This window comes from Equus quagga, chromosome 12 (assembly GCF_021613505.1).
Source record: "Equus quagga isolate Etosha38 chromosome 12, UCLA_HA_Equagga_1.0, whole genome shotgun sequence".
Classification (NCBI taxonomy): Eukaryota; Metazoa; Chordata; class Mammalia; order Perissodactyla; family Equidae; genus Equus; species Equus quagga.
The window spans coordinates 37,401,902-37,428,444 of NC_060278.1; the positions used below are offsets into that span (position 1 = coordinate 37,401,902).

Below are 26,543 nucleotides of genomic sequence, written 5' to 3' on the forward strand. Positions count from 1 at the left end.
CTGCTGACTTCAAAGAACAACCATTGCACAGAGAGAGATATAAGCTTGAGATCACAGGAAGGAATACATTTAATCATCTAATCCATCCTCCCAAGAACTGGTCCAAATCCTTCCTGACAGGTGAGATTCTGTACCACCGGCCTTGTATAATGAGCCAGCTTATGTCATCTCTCTTGGAAGGTTATCTGACAACACAAGGGGTGCCCACTGATATGCAGTGTGATCGAGCAGAGGGAGATTAGACTTCCCTGTCCTTTGTGGGCACAAGATCAGAACACAGTCAAGTGAATGGAATGAAATGACTACTCAGGGCTCATATTTGCATTTTCTCTGTTTATTTTATTTTGATAGAGAGAAAGCATGGAATTGATAGATTGAACTCTGGAGACTGAAAATAGTCATGATTATAGTCCGATGTAATCATCAAGTCTAGACTGCTATTTAACCTCTTTTTAGCCTTTCTGAGGAATGTGGCGGAAGTGGAACTCACCTGGGTTTCCAGAGCTGGAAAATAAAAGCCCCGTAATTCACCCAGTAACCATGTTGCTCTATTACAGTTTGGTTTAGAGAGTAGGGGAAACAGTAGATGAGACCCTTCCAGGTGTTTCCCTGCTTTTTTTTGGTAAACATATTTCTTTTGAAAGAATTCTAAATACACTTGCAGATTTTCAAAGCCCAGATTCTACACAGTTTTAATGTCAACCACAAAGGACGATCACAGACTGAGCTATAGAAAGAGGCACCATAAAAATGCCACATCCAACATAAGCTTCATTTATGTTTCTTTCCTGAAACAAACATTAAAACTCATGGAAAAGCATAGGAATGTTCTAAAACATGTAAGTTTATCACTAAGGTGACACAAGAGGTTGGAGGATGGTATGGTGGGAAGGCAGTGGGACAGATTTGAGAGAAGGCACTAGGAAAGAATAGGATTTCCTTATATCAAGAATTCCAGGGGCTGGCACTGTGGCCCACTGGTTGAGTTCGCACACTCCGCTTCAGCGGCCCAGGGTTTCACCAGTTTGGATCCTGGGCACAGATGTGGCAGCGCTCGTTAGGCCATGCTGAGGCAGCATCCCACGTGCCACAACCAGAAGGATGTATCACTCGAATGTACAACTATGTACAGGGGGGCTTAGGGGAGAAAAAAAAAAGATTGGCAACAGATATTAGCTCAGGTGCCAATCTTTCGGGAAAAAAAAAGAATTCCACTTATAACCCTCATTTCCTTTCTTCTTGAGAATTCTTTAAAAATTCTTTGACATCAAAGAGAAGGACAGGGTGAACAGAAATCGGGGGAGAGGCTCTTGGTTACCATGACAACATCTCGTTTTTTTTCTTTTCCTAAGATTGGCCCTGAACTAACATCTGTTGCCAATCTTTGTTTCTCTTTCTTTCATCTTCTCCCCAAAGACCCCAATACATAGTTGTATATTCTAGTTGTAGGTCCTTCTGGTTGTGCTATGTGGGACACTGCCTCAGCATGGCTTGATGAGCAGTGCCATGTCTGCACCCAGGATCTGAAGTGGTGAAACCCTGGGCCACCAAAGCGGAGAACGTGAACTTAACCACTCGGCCACATGGTCGGCCCCGACAAAATGACTCTTGACTTCATCTCTATCACCTGTCAGTGCCTGACTCCCTTTTGGATCACTGCAGAGATCTCTGGCATTGGGATTAACACATGCTCCTAAACCTGAGGATGATTTGAAGTTGAAGAATTGCAAAGTTTCTAAATAGGACAATGAGCTCATCTTTACTGAAAAGATGTGTAATGGTTATAATGCAACATAATTGAGATGTTTCCTTATCCCTCCCCAGTAAAGCCATCATAAGCCTCTGCAAAGGCTCTATAAAAAGTGACAGGGCTATAGAAAGTTCTACTGCAAAGCACCGATTATTAATGATAATGGCTGGGGCCAAATAGATTTTAAAAAGGAAGTGAAACTTCAGATAATGTGAAAAATGTCAGAGCAGTATTTATATTCTAAACTGCAGTAACAACGTAAACATTATTCTCACTCCTAGTCCGGCCCTGCAGGTGGATCAAATAGCGAGCGTGCAGCTGTGACCGACGAGTCTGCATGTTCAGTACATGCGTGCACGGGGTCTTGTTATCGAATCTTTAGGCGCCCCTTTCTAGCATCTCAAGCTTCATTAGCATATGCAATTTTTGGCAGTCTATTAATTCAGGGGAAACCCGTGGACCTATTATTTTCTATTTGTCTGTAAGGTCTACTAATTTGCCTTCTAAGTTTTTGTTCTTGTTTTTCTGTTTTGTTTTTCATCAAAGTGATGACATTCCTAGCTCCTGATTATGCTAAACTAAGTAAAAATAAATATAGGATCTTTTCCCTTCTGTCTTAGAGCTAGTAAATCATAAACCAAACATTATCCAAGTTGCTATAAGAAAGGTCAAAAGACAAAGGAAGATCAAGATAAAAGCACAGCTCCTGCCCTCAAGGTTCTTAGGATCTTGTGGAAAAGAGCTACCTGGAATTAACCAAACTGTGAGGTTTGAGGGCACAGGCCTCGGACTGACACGTCTGCTCGGGATTTCTGACACCAGCTGCAAGGAATTAGAGTCCAACTACAGAATCAGAGGGAAGAGTCCACACAAGACTACTCTCACTTCCAGCACCAACTGCAAGTTAGGAGTATCCCCAAAACCACCCTCCGGTTTGTTAGTTTCCTGGCAGGACTCACAGCTCCAGTTTATTACAGAGAAAGGATACCGATTAAAGTCGGCCAAAAGAAGGGATGCAGAGGGTAGACTCAAGGAGGTTCCAACACAAAGCTTCCATTTTCCCCTCCTGTGGAGTCAGAATGTGTTCCCCTCCCTGCGTCTGTGTGTGACAACATGCACTGAGCGTTGCCAACCAGGGACCAATGCGGAGCTTCAGTGCAGAGATGTTATTGGGGCTTCATTAAATAGGCATAATGGATTGATTGATTTCCCACCTGGTTGAACTTGGTCTCCAGGTTGACTGATACAGCATGACCCAAAGCCCCTGCCCCAAATCACACCGTTGGTCTTTCTGGTGTGGCCAGCCCCCACCCTAAGACCATCAGGTGTGGCCCTAAGATCTGGTGTGTAACCAGTCTCCACCCTAAACAAAGACATTCCTAACAGGTACAACACAGATTAGCTCCCAAAAGCTGAGGGCAAAGGTTAGGCCTCTCTTTGAGCTAGGCCATATTCTTTACTACACAAGAGTCGAGACAAATCTGAGCAGAGAGGAAGTGCTACATTATGTGGTAGGTGGATGGGGGCTTAGAGTGAGCTTGGATGACCAAGCAGATATTTGAAGAGCAATAGAAACAACGTGGCATATTCCTAAGCAAGAAAACATTTAAGGAGGACAGATAAATGTCTTTTAAAATGCAAAGGTCCAGTGTGTGCAAAAGGATTATTCTTACCCTGGGGGCCCCTAGAAAACAGAATGAGCCCCCATGGGTTAGAAATGTAAAGAAGATTTAAGTTCAATATAAGAAAGAGCTTTCTAATAACTGAGTCTATGCAAAAATATTACACAGGCTGCCTTGGGAGTCGGTGAGTTCTCAGTCATTAAAAATATTCTGGCAGAAAGCAACTCACCTGTTACGGTGGCAGTTCTTTTAATAGGAAATGCAATGACCCCTAAGAAGCCTTTTGACTCTAATACTCTGTGGTTTAAAAAATATTTTTCTAGGGCCAGCCTGGTGGCATAGTGATTAAGTTCATGCACCCCGCTTCAGCAGCCCAGGGTTTGCAGGTTCGGATCTTGGGTGCAGACCTACACACCACTCAACAAGCCATGCTGTGGAGGTATCCCACCTACAAAATAGAGAAAGATTGGCACAGACGTTAGCTCAGGGCCACTCTTCCTTAAGCAAAAGGGGGAAGATTGGCCACAGGTGTTAGCTCAGAGCCAACCTTCCTCAGCAAAAAAAAAAAGAAAAGAAAAAAAGACGAATTAAAAATATATATATTTTTTTCATTCTCAATTAAGCATTTTTTATTGAGGTATAATCGACATATAACTTTATACTAGTTTCAGGTGTACAACATCATGATTCGATATTTGTATATGTTGGCGAAATGATCACCACAGTAAGTCTAGTTAACATCTATCACCATCACAGTTTCAAAATGCTTTTCTCTCTTGTGTGAGAACTTTTAAGATCTACTCTCTTAGAAACTTTCAAATATGCACGAGAGTATTGTTAACTATGGTCACCATGCTGTCCATTGCACCCACAGGACTTATTCTATAACTGGAAGTTTTACCTACTTTTCAACCTTGACTAAGAATTGTATCCTAGAATCAGTGGACTTTCTATATTGTGATTCGTATTAGATGAATTACCTTTGAAATGTCGTATGTCCTACCTGGGTGCTACAGTCTTCAAAGGCATATACATTTCCCCGAGCAGAACTTAGCTTTAGAATATCTAGAGTGATTCAGATTCTACTAATTCTGAGTAGTCAACAGCCTTGCTCTAGCTAAGAAGGAATGAGCTGTTAAGCAAATGAATAATGTAAAAAATGGCTTCATGGAACACATTTAATTTGTATAAGTGAATCCGTGTTTTATAACCACTTGAGTCATTGCAAGTGTGTCTTGTTAAATGAAATCCAAGCAGAGTAGTTAGGATTTTAACTTGAAATCTTCTGTTGGCTATAAATTCAAGTTACATCATATAGTTCTCGTAAAATGTTCCATTGAGACTATTCACAGTTTACAGCTGGTGTTTCTCGTGAAGTAGGATAAATTAATGTGAATTTTATCTTATTCAGATAAATGAAACACTGATATCCAGGATCAAATGGATTCATGCAGTCCAGATTTCCTTAGGCTGCATCTTCCTGTGTGTTCAGTGGTAAACGATTAAAGTCATAACTCAGATTTCATTGGCCCCAACCCATACCTTCCACTCAAAACCTCTGGCTTGTGTAAACTGTCTTCCCATCCAGATACTATGCGAGGTCCCTCCGGGAGCTCTCATGAATGCCCATCACGGGCCTCGTCCTGCTGAGGACAACTACCGCTTGCCTAGAATAGCAGGCCCATGCTGGCCACCATCTCTTTTCTCCTGCATCTCACGGGGCACTGCCACCAGAGTTCTAGAGCCACCATGGTGCCAGCCCTAGATGCCAGGATGGCGTGGGGAAGAATGCATCTCTCCTGCATATTACCCTGCGTCAGAGGCATCCTAACATGGTGCTCCTTGTGCCTCAGGGTTCCACGGGGTTTAATAAAGAGCTCTATGAGAGCACAATTAGATTAACCTTGTCTACTCATAGTGGTTAGCTTCAGGCTCTCCACCAACAGGTGGTCTTACGTTAAGCAAGGCATGAACTCATACCAGGTGGCATATTGTTGGATCACAAAGGCCGGTTCTTCAGCTGGGAGTGGTGGTTCCTTGCAGGATCCTCTTCTAAGCTCTCCCCTGATAAGAGCGCTCATCACCTCCCACACTGCTAACACGTATGCTGGACACAGGGCACTCTTTTTGCCAATGCCTTATTATACAAGCCAGAGCCACTCTCACTGGGAGACCTGAGAACTGTGTTTCTCTGTCGAGCTTGCCATATGAGGCACTCTCCTTCCCAGCATCCCATGGAAGAGAGCTGCCTCCGCCATCTGTGGTACAAATGGAGTACTATCTGAACTGAGCAGCAAGCACTTTCATGTAGCTCCTTTTACAAATGCCATTAGAATAGCTTGGCCTGTGGCAAGTTTTTGGTACTTCTCTAGTACCAGAAACCAAGTAACTCATGCCCTAAAATGTTGGCCTCCTTGAGGGGTACTTTGCTGAGAAAAGACCACTCCTGCATCTCAAATGGCTTCCCCAGGGGGAAGGCATATAAAGTCTTCTCCCAAGGGTATGACATCCAAGAAGCAATCACGAACAGGGGATCATCAAGTCCCTTACAAATAAATAAACTCAAGGGAAATGATTTTCTCCGCTGTGGACGTATGTATTTCATTCTGTCCCAACTCAACAGTGTCACAAATAAAGGCACTTTCTTGGGACCTGGAAGACAGACAGAGGCACAAGAATTGCTGTCACCCAGTGGGACTGGTGACTCAATTTGTCCTCTACACAAATGTCTTTCTAATGAGGGATAAACAGCTGCACAAATGCTGCCCACCTTGGCGAGAAGCGTTGAACCTTGGATGCTGCTGTCTCAGAACCCTGGTCCCTGATATCTTGGGCTGACCTCAGGATGTCGCTGGTGACCCTTCAGTCAACAGTAGAAAAGGATCTTCGCAAACCGCTAGGATGCGAATAGGACAGTGGGAGAGATGGTGTAGGGTACCAGTGGAGTAGCCAAAAACTAGGCCAAGTTCATGATTTTATTCTTTCTCTTGTCTTCTTTTCTTTTGCGTTCCTTCTCCCTTTTCACTCTCCTCTCTCCTCCTGGTGTTCAGTGGTGGATGCAGGGGCCTGGGGCTTGGGGGCTAGGGCAGGGAGCTCAGAACCCTTGGTGCTGGCTTGATACCTGGCAACTCCTGCCCAGCATCACAGGCTCTCTGTTTGGGGCCATACAACATACTTTGGCATTTACAGGTACAGTGGGTAGAAGATAGGATAATTTCTGAATGCAATGTAGTTCCAGGGTGACATCCTTAAGAATGTAAGGTATACCAATATTTTGTTGGCATTTAAATATTAGTTGTTATCTCTCTCTGAATAGCTGACACCTATAAGAATTCTGTATGTGTGGTTTGAATACTGATGGTGTATTACTTAAAAGAAGAAACACACAGTGTCTCCCTTTGCTAGAAAACAGCATTCCTGTGTGCGTGCTGGGGTTGGCGCATGTGTGTGCACGTTGATGATTTATATGTCTGCTTTGGTTCTTGCTGCCCACGGGAATCTTTCTCTTGTAAATTATTCTGGAGCTTAATCAGTTTTCTGGATTAACTAAGCTCCTTTCTTTCAACATTTTCTTAATAATTGACATAAATGAAGCGGTGCAGCCTCATCTTGCTTTTTTCGTGCCCTTATTGTGTTTGTATTGAAGGCAGCACATTTTTGCAAGTAGAGCCATGCCCATTATAATTGGACATCCACAGCTCTCTCCCCAGAAGCAGGACTTGGAAGAAGGGCCGCCCCTGCTGCTGTAGTTGGGTTGCCCATTCAGAGCTCATCACTTTCTTCTCCTTCAGAAGAACATGGTCAGCAGATGCCCTTCTTTCTGCCACCAGAGTTCTTCACCTCCTTTCTGGGAGAAGAAGCATATTTCACACTGGTCATGAAAGGAATGGCCTTTTTCTTGTGCCAATACCTGGCCAACATGAGAGTGTGACTTTGGACATCTTATTTCATCAGCAGCCCTGTACCAACTTACCGGTGGGGAGAGTTTCCTCTTCTGAGGGTGGATTCCAGACTGTCCTTTCAGAAAGGAATTCAGAGTTTCATTGGGTGTTTGGGGGGTCCCCAAGCAAATAAAGTGTTCTTTGTACCTCCTCGGACACCTTCCATGTAGGAAAATTGCAGCCATGGAGACAGAGCCATACTGTGACTTTCGCGGTCTGGGTGTTCTCTAGCAGTCAGGACGTTATGGTGACAGTGGGGACACCCCTCAGCCTCGGGGGGGGGTCTTTCCTGATCATGTGCTGTTTTAGATTTGTTCTTCTGTCATTACCTGCAACAAATGGTGTCACAATGTGTGTTTACAGGTGTGTCTCCTTCACTGGCTCCTTGAGCCCGGTCTAGTCCATCTTTCCCGCACTTTCTCAGCACCCACGGGGGCCTGACTTAGGGTCAGTGCTCACAAATGCTTCTTGAACGAGCTGTAGCAGACACGAATGAGTTAATGAGGTGAATGAGTGTGAACTGCCTTGCAGCCCTTTGGAAGGACAGGCTCTGCTTCTGCATGAACTAGGAAATGATCTGGGCAGTTGCCCATAGCTGTTCCTGGTGCTCGAGTGATTTCTAAAGCCCAGCATTTGTCCCTCTGCCTGTTTCCATGGTACTGACTTTAGCTCTCTCTCCATGAAACATCTGAACGGAGAGAGAGACAACACAGGCAACAAGCATCCAATCAGAAAGAGATCACTGTATAGGAAGGAAATTAAGACACACCTTCATGCTCTGGTTGGTGGTTCTTTGGCACTGTGTCTGATATGAGACCACATGGTGTCATTACTCTGGAGCACGGGTCAACAAACTTCTTCTGTAAAGGACCAGATAGGAAATATTTGTGGCTTTGCAGGTCATATGGGCTCTGTCACAACTACTCAGCTCCACTGTTGTGGTACAAAAGCAACCAGAGACAATACGTTAACAAATAGATGTGGCTGTGTTCCAATAAAACTTTATTAACAAAAACAGGCAGTGGGCCGGATTTGGCCTGTGGGCCCTAGTTTGTCAGCCCCTGTTCGAAAGTACTAATTGGTCTTTCATGTTCTTTTAAAATTATTATTAACTAAAATTTGTTCATTATCCTGTTCTTTTTGTGTTCTCCTATTATGTCTAATAAAAAGCTGACTTGCTTAAAAAGCAAGACATTTTTCCAAAAACCGCTTTAAAAGATGTGTGTGGTTGGCGTGGGAGAGAGGTGAATATGTGTGGATAAAACATGGCTACTATAAGGTAGATGGTAGATGGTAGAATGAGGAAATTCTACCATCTGTGGCAACATGGATGGACCTTCAGGGCATTATGCTGTCAAATAAGTCAGACGAGAAAGACAAATACTGTATGATCTCACTTATATGTGAAATCTAAAAAAAACAAACAAACTCATAGAAAAGGAGATCAGCCTGTGGTTACCAGAGGCAGAGGGTTGGGGGAGGGGACTGGAGGAAGGGGGTCAAAAGGTAGGAACTTCTAGTTATAAGATAGGGAAGTCCTGGGATGTAACGTACAGCATGGTGACTGTAGTTAACACTGTTGTATGTTATATAGGAAAGTTGTTAAGAGAGTAGATCCTAAGAGTTCTCATCACAAGGAGAGATTGTTTTCTTTTTTCTTTCTTTTCTTTTCATTGTATCTATTTGAGAAGATGGATGTTAGCTGAACCTATTGTGGTAATCATTTCACAATATATGTAAACCAAGCCATCAAGCTGTGTGCCTTAAAATTATACAGTGATGTGTCGATTATTTTTTAGTAAAACTGGAAAAAACACAAAACAAAACATGGCTACTTGAAAGGGTGGCACGGTCCTCCCCCAGACCCCAGTCAGCTCTGCTCTGTCACCAGCCCCTCCTGCTCCTGCCCAAGCTGTCCAGCCCCCACCCACATAGCCCCGGAGCTTCTAAATCCCTGGCCAGCCTGGCCGTGGGGCTCGGGTGGCCGGCAGCTCTGCACCTGGCTCTTCTCTTCAGTCTTGACGCAGAGGTGCGAACTGAGTTTGCGCTGACCACTGCCCTCGCATCTCTTTGAGCTTTTCTATTTTCCCACCAAAGCCACAGTTAAAGTGCAGTTTGCAGCCCTCAGGACCCTGCCCTTCTTTCACCTTCCCTCCCCAACCTCAGTGTCTTTGTTCTGAGTTAAAGGATCATCATGAGGTGGAAAAAAAACAAAGCCACCAATTTTCTCTCCCATAAGGATGTGTTCTGGAGTCTAGAAAGGCCCATGCGAAAGAGTCTTGCTAGCAGTTTTACTGGCTTTCCATAAGGAGAGCTAAAATGCTGGTTGCCAAGCAACACACATGCCCTGGCTTCTTCCAACAATGTGGACTTAAAAAGAAATTTGTCCTGTGATTGACTCATGAATGGGGAATCATGTGGAAATACACAGGGCAAACAGTTTGATGTAGCTATGTTATATCCGTTTTTTCTGTCTTCAGTATTTTTCTCCTTATAGGGACTTCCATGGGGTCACATGGAGACATAAGTGGGGTGCACCTTCAGCAGAGTGCACTTGATTAACAAGCCTTCCCATTAAGAACTTCATAGTACAGTCAATCCTCATCGTCTGCAGATTCCATATTTTGTGAATTGGCCTACTCGCTGAAATTTATTTGTAACCCCCCAAATCAAAACCCATGGCGCTTTCACTGACGTTCGTCATTCACAGACATGCGCAGTAGCGAAAACTTGGAGTGGCCCAATGCACATGTTCCCAGCTGAAGCTGAACAGGACCATGCTCTCCCTTCTTGTTTCACGTCTCTTCCTGTAAACAAGTGTCCTTTTTACAGTCTATTTAGTGCCACATTTTTTGCATTTGTATGCTTTTTGTTGTTGATTTCACTGTTTAAAATTTAGCTCCCCAAGCATAGCGCTGAAGTGCTGTCTGGTGTTCCTTCCTGCAAGAAGGCTGGATATGCCTTATGGAGGAAATGTGTGTTAGATGAGCTCCCTTCAGGCGTGAATATAGTGCTGTTGGCGTGAGTTCAATGTTAATGAATCAACAATATGATACATCCAGAAAAAGGAGGAAGAAATTCACTGATCTATACATCAAGCTGCCCTGGAGAGGGCTAACGTAATGTCTAAAATGCATGATGAAGCCAGGGACAAGTGGCTATATTTGTGGATTCACGAGATGACTGATTAAAAAAAAAAAAAGCGTAGTGGACAGTATTGTGAAGCTGAGAGCCAAAGAATTGATGGTCATGTTATCCAGGGTCAGGAGAAGGTTAAACCCTCCTAAGCTAGTATTTTATTATAACGAAATAGTGCATATAATTCTCATTTGTAAGAAAAATATATTAAATAAGGTGTCTTTAAACTGAAACACACATGAAACAAGGTTATATATTGATCAACTGACGAAACGTTGTGACCAGAAGCCCTCAGGAACCTAACCCTCTATTTCCCCTGGGGACAGTGGCTCAGTATTCACTAATTCAGTGTTCGTGGAGATTTAATAGAACGTAACCACCACAAATAATAAGAAGTGACTGTGTGTGATCTCAGCTTAACCCTAGTGGCATCTATCTTCCACTTCCCATGTGGAAGACAAAGCCCAAGACTCATCCAGGTGCACTGTCTCCACTAAGATCGTCTGCCAGGAATGGGACTTGACTTCCCGTGTGGTTGCCAGCTCTAGTGGTATCTGGGACATCCCTGCTGGATACATTTTGAACGCAGTTAAATGTTTACAGCCAGGCCTCGCTCCTCTTCCATGGCCCCCACCTTTCTGTCTTAGTTTGGGCTGCTGTGACAAAACATCACAGACCGGGGGGCTTAAACAACAGACATCGATTTCTCACGTTCTGCAGTCCAGGAAGTCCAGGATCAAGGCGCTGGCAGATTCTGTGTCTGGGGAGGACCTACTTCCTGGTCCGCAGACGCCATCTTGCTGATATAAACTCACATGGGGGGAGGGGCGAGGGAGCTCTCTGGGGTCCCTTTCATAAGGGCTCCACCCCCATGACCCAATCACCTCCCAAAGGCCCCACCCCCTGATATCATCACATTGGACGTTAGGTTTTGACATGAATTTGGGAAAGACATAGACATCCGGTCCATACCACTCTCCTTCCATCACTTCTATCACTGATTGTTTTGCTGGAAGAAAAACCCTGAAATATTTTTAAATTGCCCTGGAACCGAGCCATGGTGGGCCCGGCGTCCCTGAACTGACACCTTAATTGGTCCCAGATGGAAAGGAAAAACAATTGCTCTCACACCACCGCCTTTGCTCCCTGAAGGGCTGATGCAGGTCACGTGTGAAATGGTTTCCCCCTTTCCATGGTCTCTTCTCTGCTGACAGCAGCCTGGGTCTCACACCACATCTGCCGAGCTGGACGGTCCCCCTCCAGGGAGCTCTGCAGGGGGTGGCTGACTGACAGCCTGGTGGGGACACCGACGTGAGGACAGACCCTCTCACCTGGTGTTATAAACACAACACAGAGATGGGAGCATGGGGCACAGGAAACAAAGCAGCTACCTCAGCCGCCAGGATCAGGGCCGGCTCCAGAGACGCAGTGACATTTGGCAGGAGTTGAGAGGACACATGCTGATGGTGACGTCAGCAGAGCCTCTTAAAAGCAAGGCAGGAAGAATGTTGGGACAAGTACGGGAATGGAAAAACATGAGCCATTCCTCCAGGTCAGCTTTTAAAGAGTCTAGAAACACAGTCTGTAAACTCCTGGGCCTCCTTATCACCACTCAGGGTGCTGACCCCTCACAGCACCTGCAGAGTCCCCAGAGGAGGTCTTTCTAGAAAGTGCTGCTTTCTGTTGCTGAGTGAGTGTGTGGGCGTATGCCTGTGGTTCTGCACTTATAATCAGGAATATGAATACCTTCATTACTAGTGTGCAAATGTGAGAGTTAACAGACAACGGCAATGAAGTGGTTGCAACTCTTTTGCAAAAGAAACTTTGCATGTATTACAAACACCTAGATCTTCAGTACAGGCTCATGGCTCAGAACTACAGAAACGCGCAGGGAAGGGCCATGTGGCAGATTGCATGTTGAATCACCCGTCACAAAGCCACTCTCTTGATCCCTTCCTCTCGTTTCTATTCCCAGGTCTCGTTATGTGCAGTGTCACATGCACACACACAGACACACAGGAATACCCCATTACAGCCAGGACGGCAGTGCCAAGGGAGGTGTTTTGCATGAATTCCATCCTTGGGGTTAGAAGCACTTGCTCAGCTGCCAACTACAAATAGCCCTGTGCTAGAAAATGATGTTAATTAGTATGCCATTAAAAAAAAAAAAAGGAAAAAAAACCCGCACCGCCCACAACGAAAAAGCCCTGTAGAGGCCCGAAGTCCCACCCTGACAGCCCCAGCGAAGCACGGCCTGCTAATGCAGCCCTAATTCACTTTGTTGGCAGAGAAAGCAAGCTCACCATGCTGCTGCGGGAGTCCCTGGGGAATGTGAACTGTCGCACCACCATGATCGCTCACATCTCGGCCGCGGCCGGGAGCTACGCAGAGACCCTGTCCACCATCCAGATCGCCTCGAGAGTCTTGAGGATGAAGAAAAAGAAAACAAAGGTAAGGAGCTCGCAGGGGGCACGCTGGATGAAGGAGCTTTCGGAGGCTTGCCCTGGACCTGAAGCCGAAAGAGCTGAATCAGTATTTCTAATGCCCAGCACCAGGGGCGTGGTTGAGGGTGGCTGCCAACATGTGGCTCCGTGTCCACCTCGGGGCAGGAAGACCTTTGGGCCAATAGAGAAGAACAGCACTTCTCCTCCCCACAGCTGATGCTGTCCCCACTCATCCAGCCTGGACCCCTCACAGGGAACGCCTGGTCCACTCTAGATAGTTCAAATGATTGCTTCTTTGAGATGGAAAATTTTAGAGGGACAGGAATATTCAGTTTCTCTCATCTGCTTTGGTCCTATGTAGATCAGGACCCTGTCCTTCAACTGGTTGACCCCAAAGAGGGTTGTTAACCCCTTGCTCATGTGGTCCTACTTCCCTGCATTTCCAGGAAGCATTTTCAGGTTGCTGGGTTTGCCATGTTAATTCAATGGTTTCTGATTGATGCCAACAGTCTGCTAGAAACCACTGGGCTTGTTTTCTCACACAGAGGCAAAGCCAGGAGGTGGTAGGTGACAAGAATATTTGAGAAATTAATCTGTGATTGTGGTCACTCTGATCTAGGGCCAGCTGGTGATGCGTGGGGCTTTTGTTCCCCTCCTTTTTGCATCTGTTGAAAACAGGTCTTTCCAACCAGTGCTTCTGTGCCCAAGGTGTCACACATGGCTTGGGCGTGCCACACTGGTGACCCCTCAGCCCTTAGGAGGTCAGACGGGGCCTGGGCTGGTCACCTCCTTTCATGGGCAGCCTCTGTTTCCCCAGTGAGTCATATAGGGGTTATCCTTCACCTGTGAGGCCAGGATGTGGAAAGCTGGGGCGCACTGGCCTGCCACACCCCAGGCGGAGGCCCGTATGCAGGGCGGCCTGGAGAGCCTGTATCAAGTCAGCAGCTGTCGGCTGTTGGGCTGGCTGGGAGGGCAGTCTTGGAAGAGCCACCCACACTAACTGTTCTCCTCTCACTCCCAGTACACGTCAAGCTCCTCCGGGGGAGAGAGCTCCTGTGAAGAAGGCAGAATGCGCAGGCCCACCCAGCTGAGACCCTTCCACACCAGGGCTGCAGGGGACTCGGACTTCCCGATCCCTCACCTGCCCAGCGACCCCGACTACTCCTCCAGCAGCGAGCAGTCCTGCGACACGGTCATCTACATTGGGCCGAATGGCACGGCCCTCTCCGACAAGGAGCTCACCGACAACGAGGGGCCCCCAGACTTTGTCCCTATCGTGCCGGCCCTGCAGAAGACCAGGGGCGACAGCCGGCCCACAGAGGCCGGAGAGGCTGCAGCCAGCAAATCAGAGAGGGACTGCTTGAAATGCAACACGTTTGCTGAGCTGCAGGAGAGGCTGGATTGCATCGACGGCAGTGAAGAGCCGAGTAAGTTTCCTTTCGAAGAGCTGCCTGCCCAGTTTGGGGCAGAGCAGGCAAGCAAGTGTCCCCCATTAAGCCAAGCAGCTGGGGCGAGCCTGTTCTGTGAGTCTGATAAGGAAGATAATGGGTCAGACAGCCAGCTGCCCGATAGGGAAGGCACTGACCCCCCGGCCTCCAAGATGCAGAGGAATCACTCACCTGTCCCTGTTGCAGTGCTCACCAACAGCCCCGCCCCTGCCTCGCCCAGGAGCATCCCGGGCAGCAGTGGCCAGCACAGTTCCTCCCAGCTGGTGCAGAGCCCCAGCCTCCAGAGCAGCCGAGAAAGCCTGAACTCCTGTGGCTTTGTGGAAGGCAAGCCCAGGCCGATGGGCTCCCCCCGGCTGGGCATCGCCAGCCTGTCCAAGACCTCAGAGTACAAGCCGGCCAGCTCTCCTTCACAGAGATGCAAAGTGTACACTCAAAAGGGTGTCCTGCCTTCTCCCGCCCCGCTGCCAACCTCGAGCAAGGATTCCGGCATGGCGTCTAGTGAGTCCCTGCTGCAGCCTGAGGTTCGGACACCCCCGGTTGGAATGAGCCCCCAGGTTCTGAAGAAATCCATGTCTGCTGGGAGTGAAGGGTTCCCCGAAACCCCCATCGATGACGAGCATCAGGCAGCAACTTCTCCAGATACCAAGAAGGAGATAGTGAGCACCACGATGGTGACAGTGCAGCAGCCCCTGGAGCTGAACGGTGAGGACGAGCTGGTGTTCACGCTGGTGGAGGAGTTGACCATCAGTGGGGTCCTGGACAGTGGCCGCCCCACCAGCATCATCAGCTTCAACAGCGACTGCTCCGTGCAGGCCTTGGCCTCAGGCTCCCGGCCCGTCAGCATCATCGGAAGTGTCAGCGAGGACCTGGAATGCTACTCCAGCGTGGCTCCTGTCTCTGAAGTCAGCATCACACAGTTCTTGCCCCTCCCGAAGCTGAGCCTAGACGAGAAGGGCCGGGAGGCAGGGAGCAGGCGTTCCTCCATCAGCTCCTGGCTGAGCGAGATGAGCACGGGCAGTGACGGTGAGCAGTCGTGCCACAGTTTCATAGCGCAGACGTGTTTTGGGCACGGGGAAGCAATGGCAGATCCTCCAGCCTCGGAGTTTGTCAGCAGCATCCAGAACACCGCTGTGGTGTGCCGAGAGAAGCCCAAGGCCAGCCCCGACAATTTGCTCATCTTGTCTGAAATGGGGGAAGACACGTTCAACAAAGCAACCCCCATCAAAGGCTGCAAGATATCCACACTGGGCAAGGCCATGGTCACCATCTCCAATACGGCAAATCTGAGCAGCTGTGAAGGGTACATCCCCATGAAGACCAACATCACAGTTTACCCCTGCATTGCCATGAGCCCCCGGAACGTCCAAGAGCCTGAGACACCCCTTGCTGCTGTCAGCTCAGTCACCAAAGCAGCCCAGTCCCAGGAGAGCAGGGAACCCAATGCAAAGAAAGAGATGACATTTGAGGACCCCTGGCTTAAACGAGAAGAGGAGGTAAAAAAGGAGAATGCTCATCCCAGCGAAGAAGGGCTTAGGCTTGAGACTGCGACGGGCCCTCCAAAGTCTGAGGCCAGAGCAGAGCGGCAACAGGACAGGACGGACAGCCCCGGCGACAGGCCGAGCGGCAGCAGCGGTGAGGTGTCTGCCTCGCCCGTGACCGACAACTTCAGGAGGGTTGTGGATGGCTGTGAGATGGCCCTGCCCAGTTTGGCTGCCCAAAGCCCGGTGCATCCCAACAAAAGCCTGAAGTCAAGCAGCCTTCCTAGGGCTTTTCAGAAAGCCAGCAGACAGGAGGAGCTGGACAGCCTCTTCTACCACTGTGCCGCGGAGACCAACGGGATTGGCACAGCTTCCGGCACCCAGCCCTCCAAGGCCACCCTGGAGAGAAAGGTGGCGTCACCCAAGCATTGTGTCCTGGCTCGACCCAAAGGGACACCCCCTCTGCCCCCTGTCCGAAAGTCCAGCTTGGACCAGAAGAACCGGGCCAGCCCCCAGCACAGTGCCTGCAGCAGCACCACCAGCAGCCCCCTGAACCAGCCAGCACCCTTCTTGGCCAGCTTCCCGGATGAGCCCAGCGGCAAAATGAAGGACGCCAGCAGCAGCAGCAAGCTCTTCAGCGCCAAACTGGAGCAGCTGGCCAGCAGGACCAACTCTCTCGGCAGGACAACAGTCAGCCACTACGAATGCCTCTCACTGGAGAGGGCCGAGAGCCTGTCCTCCATGAGCTCTCGGATGCACGCGGGCAAGGACAGCACCATGCCCCGCGCGGGGCGCAGCCCGGGCCGCAGCGCTGGGGCCTCGCCCACCACCCCGGGCCCCAGCGCGGCCGCGGGGGCCTCGCCCAAGGCCAGCCAGTCCAAGATCTCGGCCGTGAGCAAGCTGCTCCTGGCCAGTCCCAAAGCGCGCAGCCTGGCCACCTCCACCACCAAGACCCTCAGCTTCTCCACCAAGTCCCTGCCGCAGGCGGTGGGCCAGAGCGCCAGCCTGCCGCCGAGCGGGAAGCACATGTCCTGGTCCACGCAGTCGCTCAGCAGGAGCCGTGGCTCGGGCCTGGCCGCCAAGCTGCCGCTGCGCGCCGTCAACGGGCGCATCTCGGAGCTGCTGCAGGGCGGCGCGGGCCGGGGCTCCCCGCTGCGCGCTGGGCCCGAGGCCGAGGAGCGTGCGGGGCCCGGCGACGACAAGCCGGCCGCCGCGCCCCTGCTGCCGTCGCCGTACAGCAAGGTGACCCCGCCGCGGAAGCCCCACCGCTGCAGCAGCGGCCACGGCAGCGACAACAGCAGCGTGCTGAGCGGGGAGCTCCCGCCGGCCATGGGGAAGACAGCGCTCTTCTACCACAGCGGCGGCAGCAGCGGCTACGAGAGCATGATGAGGGACAGCGAGGCCACCGGCAGCGCGTCCTCCGCCCAGGACTCCATGAGCGAGAACAGCAGCTCGCTCAGCGGCAGGTGCCGGAGCCTCAAGACCCCGAAGAAACGCTCCAACGCAGGTGGGCACCCGGGCGCGGGGGCACGGGGGGGGCAGAGGGCAGGGCGAGTCACCCGAACTCCCTGCTGCCCTGTCGTGTGCGGATCGTGGGGGGCCTCCAGGCCGCGTGGACTTGACACCCGGTGTCGCCTTCCCCCAAGTCTGTCGCCCTGCAGGTCTCAGCTGGGACATAGCCACGGTGGGTTTCACAGTAAAAAAGTGACCTACTGTTTGGGCATCATTGCGTCTTAAGGCTGTGAATGCCCCTCGGTCCTCAGCACAGAGAAAAGGCGGAGTGCTGGGGGCCACCAGGAGCACCGGCTCCACACTCCAGCTGTGGGGGTGAAGCTGCAGGGTCCTCCCGTTGTTTCCCCTCACCCCACGCTGGGAGGCCTGGGTTTATGTGCTCAAGGACCAAGGACACTGCTGCTTAGGGCCACTGAGGGATCTGGTCAGGGTAGACACCCTCCCGGCCTAGTGGCCGCAGAAGCCCAAATGCGGGAGTGGTGGCCCCCAAGACCATGGCAGCCTCTCTGACTCATTGAAAGTGCAGTGGGAGAGGCCCTTCCTCCACCCCAAACACACTCACGCACAGTCACTATGCACACCCACCATGGGGCCTGAAATGTGCCCAGCCCCCATACACATCCAGACACACGCAATGCACCAGCACAGCACACGCACACCAGGGTGCCCGAAATGCATGTTTTTTGAGGAAGTCTTTGCCATCTCCAGGAATCTCCTATCCAAATACTCAGGAGCAACTAATGTGAAACTCCCACTGCCTCGTTAATTGGAGTTTTGGGTGACATGTGACAGTAAGTAATGATGGGCAAGGAGAAGAGAACCTGGTCAGAGCTGGTGGCACTGGGAGGTGAAAGGTCAGTGAGAGACGGACAGAGAGACAGAAAGCAAAAGGAATGAGGGACAACTTAAGCTACTTGAGAATTTTGCTGATTCATCTTTGCTTTTAAATGGCTTCCAAAGAAATTACGCCGCCTCCTTCTTTAGCAGAGGACTCATTTGTAAGGAAGCAGTCTTATGCAGAGCCCACGTGCAGCTCTGCAACTGGTCGAAGTGAGGTTGGCATGGGTCCTGCCTTCCTTGCCTGTCCTTTGCTGTCCTGTGTCCCTTCCGTGGAAGCCGAGGTTCTCCGAGAGCTCTCAGGAGCCATTGCCATCTTGGTGCCACCAGCATATACTGAATGGGAAGATGGGGTGAGGCCCAGAAGTGGGGCCTCCGCCTTCCTGCAGCTGCTCCAGCAACTGCCACAGGCTTTTCCTCTCAACCACTGGGTTGCTTTTTCCTGTTCTCCCACCACAGGCCAGCACAAGCTCTGGAACATTCCAACCAAATGTAAGGGCTGTGGTCAATGCCTCAATCAAGGAAACCAACCTCAAGAGACTATGCAATCATGTCATAATTCTAGACAGTGATCTCATGTCATCATTCTAGACAGTGATGTCATGTCATAATTCTAACTTATGATGTAGATTGTCCCATCGCCCACCCATCACAGATCACGGAACCTTATGAGGACGTTACACTCTGAGCACGTTCAGGAGTCATCCTGGCTGTCAGAACCTTGACGTCTTTATTTCCCAGGTGGTGCGTACTTCAGGCTTTGACCCACTTTGACGATGCTCCACTCCAGGCCCTCGGCCCTCAGAGTCTCAGCAGCAGACTTGGGAGCAGAACCCCATAGAAGACAAGTGGAGAAAGAAAAAGCACTCAGTATAACACGACAGCTGCTGTGTCCTATTTTCAGGGTCACGGACATTAAAATGTATTGATGTTAGTTATTAAAAATAACAAGAAAGTTTATCTAAGCCAGAAAAAAATTTTTTGCAGAAAAAAAAATCTGCTGGCCTTCCCAGTCCTTGGTTGATAAACCTTATTAATCCAGACTATCCAGTGTTAGTCGTCAAAGTCCAGATGGTCGTGTGGCACTCGCCATGTGCTCCCGTGGATTTGAGTGTCATGGAGCTTTCACATGCTCTAATTTAGCGCCTTCAGTCTACCAATCCATTTTCTTCTTTCAATCTCTTTTACTCTTTCTTTAAGACTCGGGTTTTCAGTTTGGCTGTTACACTGGAGTAAAGAAGAAGAAAAACCAAGCGAAGTAACAGCTGGGAGAGTGGACAGCAGGCTCTGCACGTGCCCTTGCTTGGTGCTGCCTCCTGTCATAAATGCTGTCCTCTGATGGGCCCTTGTCATGTTGAGCTTTTGGAGGAAAACGGCGTAAAATCGATGCACGAGGCTGGGTGCCAGCGAAGGGATTTAGTAGAGAGCCGAGGGCGCTGGACCTCGGTGAGCAGCTGCCGGCTATCCGGGGCTCTGTAACGGAGATGGCAGTGGAGATGCGCTCCGTTCAGGTTAGGTGACCTTGTCTCGCTTATTTATGATTAGTATTAAGGGAAATGCTGGCTGTCAGGCACGATCAGCATAAATCAGAAGCAGCTTCTTTAAGAGAAGCCGTAAAACTCCTCAAAGGAAACTGCTTGATGGCTGGATTTTACAACTACTAGAGGTGTTTAAACCACAGAGGAGACGGGCAGTTATCTTTTATCAGAAATGGTTTCGAATTTGGAAAATTTAAATGCTTTGATTATCTCCTCAGTAAAAATGAACTAGAAATACATGGAGAAATATATTACTGGGAAGATAACCTAAGCTCTCTGAGCGCTTTGTGGTGGATGTAGCTATAGAAACAACCAAACATCATGATGGTCCACTTTCCAGTCCCATCCTGGAGATCCATGTTGGCGGAGAGTGCACGGAATGGGGCTGGTTCTGTTGGCCACAGCGTGGTGCAGGGAGAAGACTGAGCTAGAAAGCAGGAGACTTGAAGTCTTAGGCTGTGTGACCTTTAGGGAGTAACTGTCCTCTCTGGGCTTCAATTTTCTCACATAAAAGCAAACTGCGGGACTTGTAGAGAACCACTATGGTTTCTCCAACGCTCACATTGTATGGGACGATGCAAATAATATCAAGAATATAGGTGGCAATATGACTTCCTTTCCATAAGACCACCCATGGTCAGTGGGATTTATTTTCAGCTGTTAAGTACTGATCAAGCCTCTCTGGGCTGTTAGAGCTTGGTGGCATGGAAGTGTCAAGTGTGGTGGGGGAGGGGCAGGCAGCATAGAAGACAAGGCCACTGTAAGAAGTCTGTGATCTAACTGGAGAGAAAGGACTAAAAGTGTGGAACAGAGATCAGTGATCTGAGGCGCACTTCCGAGTCCAAGTGGTGTAGGGAGCACCTAGACGAAGGGAGGGTTCGGAGCAACGGAAGAAGGCTGCCTGGAACCTGGGGGTTGAGCTGGGCCTTGAAGGATGCTCAGGCAGAGGCTGGAGGGCATTGTAGGCTGAGGCAGTAATGGGAGCGCAAGTGTGGGACGGCAAGAGTAAGATTAACTCAACAAGGGGGATATTCGTTTTTTTAAAAAATGTATTACTTTTTAAAAATTGTATTGAGGTATAATTGACATTATATTCAAGTGTATGACATAATGATTTGATATTTGTATATATTATGGGATATTTTTAATGACAGATGGAAAATGTAAGCCCAGATCAAATTATACCTTGAATATCTGGCAACTATATAAGAATTGTTGTAGTTGGCAATGGAGAGTCATCATAGGTTCTTGACCGGGAGTGTCATAAGGAGAAGTTGTGTGTTCTCTTTATCGATGGATTTTCATTGATCCAGACACAGTTCCTTGCCTGCCCCTCTGCGGTCAGTGACAGGAACTTGTATATACTCATTAGCCATGAATTAGAGTGATGACAACCAGCCCGGGTGGAGAGCACATGTCTGTCCCAGCCAGAGGGCATTAAATTGCTAAGAGGATGTAAATCGGGGATAGGCAGTTTATGCCGTAGTTGCATCAGCCTGGCCCCGCCCCGAGCCCCAGTCCTCACACCGACAGCTCTCTCACGTCACAAATCACTTGTCATGTGACCTCTCCCCGGAGACTCTATCTTCTTCCTCAATCCCAGACATGTCACACACCTGGTGTGTTACCCCCTTGGCTTCTTTCTCTCTCTTTCCTTCTCTCGGACTGGCTGGGGAAATCTGAAAGTTAGATCAGCACATTGCTCTGAATGAGTTCGTTCCCGCTGCAGCAGGCCCAGGTGAAGTGTGACCCCACATCCAGAAAGCCTAGGAAAGAGGGAGGGTCTTTGAAGAGAAGCCAACCCAGGGAACATGTCGGTTCTGGGACGTACCCAGTGTTTGACCTGCCTGGACATGAGTTCCTGCAAGGCCTGTTCTGCACTTGACTCTGCTGGGTACCCACCATGGAGCCAGGGCAGGTTACCATGAATGAATTGGACAGGACTGATGGATTCGTTGGTTGGCTGGTTGGTTAGCTTGTTGGCTGGTTGGTTGGCTGGCAGGGTGGTCCTACAAATTAGCCCAGAGTTCTTTTCTATGTACTTCTTATATCTCTCCCTGCTGGTGATGGGGCTGTCAACGTTGAGCCCATCTTCCATTTCCCTTGCCACTCTAAGCATGCAACACCGTGCCTGCCCTTCTCTGGGTGCTAAGTAAACGTTACTAACTGATGGGGTAGCAGGTTCAGTTCGAAGAGCTGCTGCACAAAAATCGCAACTAGTTACTCCTCACAAGGATCTGAGAGCACCACGATTTGCTCTGCCCACTCTCTGCTGTTCATTTCATTCTCAGGTGATCTCATTTTGTTTTAATGAATTCAAGTAACACGGTGGGCACTGGCTTAACGAAAACAGGAGGAAGGCAAGCAGCTTGCTGGCAGATGTAAAATTTCCAGAGTGTTCCTAAGGGACTCCACCTAGAGACAGATGAGAAAGGGTTTTTTGACTGTACAGTTGGCAAAAAAAAATAGAAACATAATCAACTCCCTAAGACACCAAGGAAGCCCCTTAGAGGAGGGAGTATGTGCCTAGGAATCCCAGAGCGTGGGACGGGCCCCGCTCTGCCTCGAGGAGAGCTCTGTGGCCCTGGGGCAGCTGCCCATCTCACCTCCAGCTTGGGATGAGTTCACTCTTCAGTTAACTCTCCAGCAGGCCGTACAGCCAGCGTCCTCATTCGTCCAGGAGGCCATGGAGCTGCTCTTGTTGGTCAGTAAAATCACACCCATTGCCACGTTCCCTCCCTCCCTCCTCACCTCTGATGTCTATGGTTCTCTTCAACATAAGCTCTTGATGCTTTTGACCCTTGTCTTCCCAGCACCCATGCTTTGAGTCAGAATGAGGACGGAGGGAAAGCTAATGATGGTGGGTTCTTAGGGGCAGGAGTTTGGGAATGGACAGAAGCACATTCCCTGAGGGATGTTGTGAGTCCTCAGCACTCAGAACCCCATGTTTTCCGACATTTGACCTAAGAAGCAGCATCTTCAGACTCAGCGTAGGCTCTTCTGTCTGGACTCAGTGATGTTAAAACAGAAGGTTCAGCGTCAGCTTCTCACTGGGGCTGTCAGTGCTGCAGAGGATGGAGTGAGACGGGCTAGGCCGGGTCCATGGCCCCTCTTAATGCGCACAGCTGGTGGCCCAGCCTGGACTGGGGAGGGGAGAAAGTGGGCTCAGCCTCTGTTGAGGGGGAGAGGCCTGATTGGAATTTTCCTTAAAATACCAGGGTTGAGTTTTTCAGGTCAAATCTAGGCCATTTCGTTGCAGCAAAACTCTGTTGGCAGTTACCAGCTTAGTGGTTTTTAACACACTTGACTTCTCTGTGTCCAGACGGAGTGCTAGGCTGATGGGCAGGGAGTGATGGAGGAGGAATCCTGACCCCCTGACATTAGGAGGAGGCTGGTTCAGGATGTGTGATCCCAAAGCAGACAGGCCGCATCCAACGGGGCCCCATGGCAGCATCGCCCAGCCGATGCGCTTCCCCCACGGCTCCCTTCCAGCCGATGCTGTCCTGGTCTTCCAGCAACCTGGAAGGAAGTGTCACTGCAGAGACTGGCTCAGCAGAAAGCTGGAAGCACGTGCTTGAGAGGTGGAGATGGCGGAGCCTGCAGAAAATCTAGGAAATCATATCACGTGGGGACCCAGACCCAGGCCCGGTGGTCAGTCCTCTCCCACGCACTTCGTCACCACCATTGCTTCCTGTGCCCTTTTGAGCAATCGGAGGGCACCGTCTCTGCCTCTGAATCTTCCTCCACAGCATCAAACTCCATTCCTCCAGTCTGATCACAGTCCCCCGCCCCAGCCCTCAGCTTTTCCCACCATACCCTAAATAAGGCTCACGGTGTGCTTCTGGCGAGAGTAGGCACAAGAACTGGATGATATCAGTTCATCCATGGAACTGATTTACTGGTAACCAAACTCAGAACTCTCAGGAGATCCACGATACCCGTTCACTAGCAGGCGGGAGAAGCCGGCCTGGCCCCTAGACGACATCTCAGTCGATTAGGTGCTCGCTTCCCCCCGACAGAGATGACATGGTGAGGAAGTTGAGGAGGCTGCTAGATAGCATGGAAGGAAGGCAACGGGGCTTAGGTAGCCTTTGGAGTATTTCTGTTAAACTGTTGTAGCCCAGTGTCATATTCTCCAGTCGGGCTTATTTCCTTTTCTCTCTCCCTGATCAGGGTGATGGCTATGCCATCTCAGATGAGGCCCTGGAGTGGGTGTTGGAGGCAGAGAGAGAGTGGCCCTTGTTCCAGATATTCTCCCATCTGATCACATCCCATCTGTGGTAACCAGACTCCAAGGTGGCCCCCAATGGTCCCTGCCTCCTAGTATCCACACCCTTGTACAGTTCCCTCCCATACAGCGCCAGGGTTGGTCTCTGTGTCCAGTAGAATAAGGCAGAAGTGATGGTGTGTCACTTTCAATATTAGGTTACAAAAGTCACTGTAGCTTCTATTTGGGGTGTCCTCTCTCACTCAGGGGAGCCAGCTGCCATGCCATAAATAGCCCTGAGGAGAGGCCCATGGGGAAATGACCTGAAGCGTCCTGCCAACAGCCATGTGAGTTAGCTTAGAATTGGGTGCTCCAGCCCCAGTCAAGCCTTCAGATGATGGCAGCCCCATCTGACAGCTTGACTGCAGCTCAGGACAGACCCTGAACCAGAAGCCCCCAGCTAAGCTACTCCCAGATTCCCAACCCACAGGAATGTGTGAGAGAATCAACATTTTTTGTTTGGCTGCTAGGTGTGGGGGCAATCTGTTGCACAATAGATAACCAATCCATCACCCATCCCATGACCCTCCTCCGTTCCTCCCCTATTTCTCATGCAAGCAGAGCCCCAGAAGATTCATCTCAGAGATGCCTGAACATGTGCGCCCAGTGGGGCTCAAACACGGAGATGCCCGTTACGTTACTGACTGCACTTTTAGAGGGTTGCTTCCTGACCTGTCCTTGGGGTCAGAGGACGTGAAGGGGAGGGCCAGTCACCCTCTCTAGGGTCTGAGTACACATTATCCACCTGAGAGAAAAGGGCATAACAGGAGCCACCTCACAAGTGTTTGTAGCCAAGAAGAATGAGGGCTGCCTGGCGGCCAAGGCCCCAGCTTCACCCGAGAGATGCGCAGACTCTCTCTGCTTCCCGCACCCCCTTTGCCAGCCAGAGAGCTGAACACACTCTCTGATGCTCGCCGTCACTTGGCCTGCCTAGAAGCTCTGTAGCAACCCCATCTGACAGAGGCTGGAGCTGTGCCCACAAAGCCAGGGCAGTTTGCTCAGAGTCGGCTAGCTTGATCAGACCGATTTAAGACAAAACAAAACTGTTGGCTGTTTCATTTCTATTGGAAATGTCTTGGATGCTAAAGAGACAGACATTTACTTTGCTCCAGTGGTCGATGTTTCCTGGTTTCATGATTCACTCTGTGTGTGTGTGTGTGTGTGTGTGCGCGTGCAAGATAAAGATCTGGGCTGTAAACATGAGATTTGATATGAGACCGGGGGGCCTAGAGGACAGAGTAAGCTTTGTAGGGAAAATTAACTCTGCACTTAGCGTCCATCATTGTCCCCTGGAGGAAAGACCACCCATGCCCTGAACAGCCACACGCTGCCCCGACTGCCACCGCCTCCGGAAAGATGGTGGCTTTTCACATCCCTAACTCCCTCGAATAGTTAGTGAGAAGGCAGCCCCCTTGTTCGATATGGAAGGATTCTGGCTCTTTTTCTCCCTGAGCCTGTGCTACTGTAAGCTCTCCTTAGCAGGCAGTGGATCTATCGAATTTGGAGAAAAGTACAATGTCTTTTTTTTTCTAGAAGGGTCATCAGGCCACACCGGCTGAGCACTCAGCAGGCAGAACCCTCTGGAATTAGGGGGAGGAGGGGGAGGAGGATGGAGGGAGGGAGAGTGAGCAGAGAAGGCACTAACACAGATTCCCTGACCACCAAGGCGAACGGGGCCATGAGCGACATCAGCCCATCCGTGCAAGGTGCCCCCAGTCCTCTGGAGGGACAGCAGGCTGTGTGGCCTTCGTATGCCCAGGGCGCCTTGTCATGGGGCGCAAGCTCTCCCCTGCTCACCGTCATTCTCACTCAGCTCTGACTTTGGATGGAGTCTGCCATTCCACCTAAAGGCAGAGTCAGAGAAAGCCCAGACTCCAAGTGCAGCTAGCCAAGGCTTCCGACACCTCCGCCTTCTTTCCTCAAACTCAGGAGAGGAGCGTGTGGCAATTCTGAGTCAAATGACATCAGGCTCCCGTCAGCTTCAGGAGAAACCTACTGTGATGGCGTCACCGGCCCCCATCCTCCTCCCCAGTGCCCATTGGCGTCGGAGCAGGGTGAGGGTGGCCAGGAGCATGTGTCTCAGGAGGTGGCCGCTGCTTGAGGTGGTACCACGCCCCATCTTTCAGAGGCTCAGCTTCCCTCCCACGGGGCCAGGTCTGGAAAAGCCCATGACTTCCCACTGGGAGAGGGGCCGGACCGAGTGGAACAAACACAATGGTCGCCCACAGCCAGAGCTAGTGCCATGTCAGATGTGGGTGAAGTGATCAGGCCCAGGGCTCAGAGGCCAGTCGTGGTGTCACTCACTCACGCCCAGGTCACAAGAAAGGGGGTGGTTGGTGCAGTGGGGCCCCTGCCCTGCTGGTGGTCACTTGTCATAATCCTCTGCTTCTCAGGGCACAAATCAGCATGTCATCTCTCTCTGTGACTGCTGTATGCCTTTCATCTCCCCAAGTAGATTATGAAGAAAGGCTATCAAAAAGATATTAATGTCCAGTAAGCACCTACTATGGGCTAAGTTCTGTGGCATTTAATCCCAACACATCCTTTGGGGAAATCATTTATTTTCTG

General features: G+C 49.9%; 1 protein-coding gene across 1 annotated transcript in view; it reads left to right on the top strand.

Annotated features, from left to right (window-relative positions):
- KIF26B (kinesin family member 26B) overlaps nucleotides 1-26,543 on the top strand; it is a 442,943-nt gene that overhangs the window by 403,851 nt on the left and 12,549 nt on the right. Inside the window, exons 11-12 of the mRNA XM_046678716.1 lie at nucleotides 12,740-12,902; nucleotides 13,917-17,328. Coding sequence (XP_046534672.1) covers nucleotides 12,740-12,902; nucleotides 13,917-17,328 — 3,575 coding nt within the window. The remainder of the gene's footprint in view (nucleotides 1-12,739; nucleotides 12,903-13,916; nucleotides 17,329-26,543) is intronic.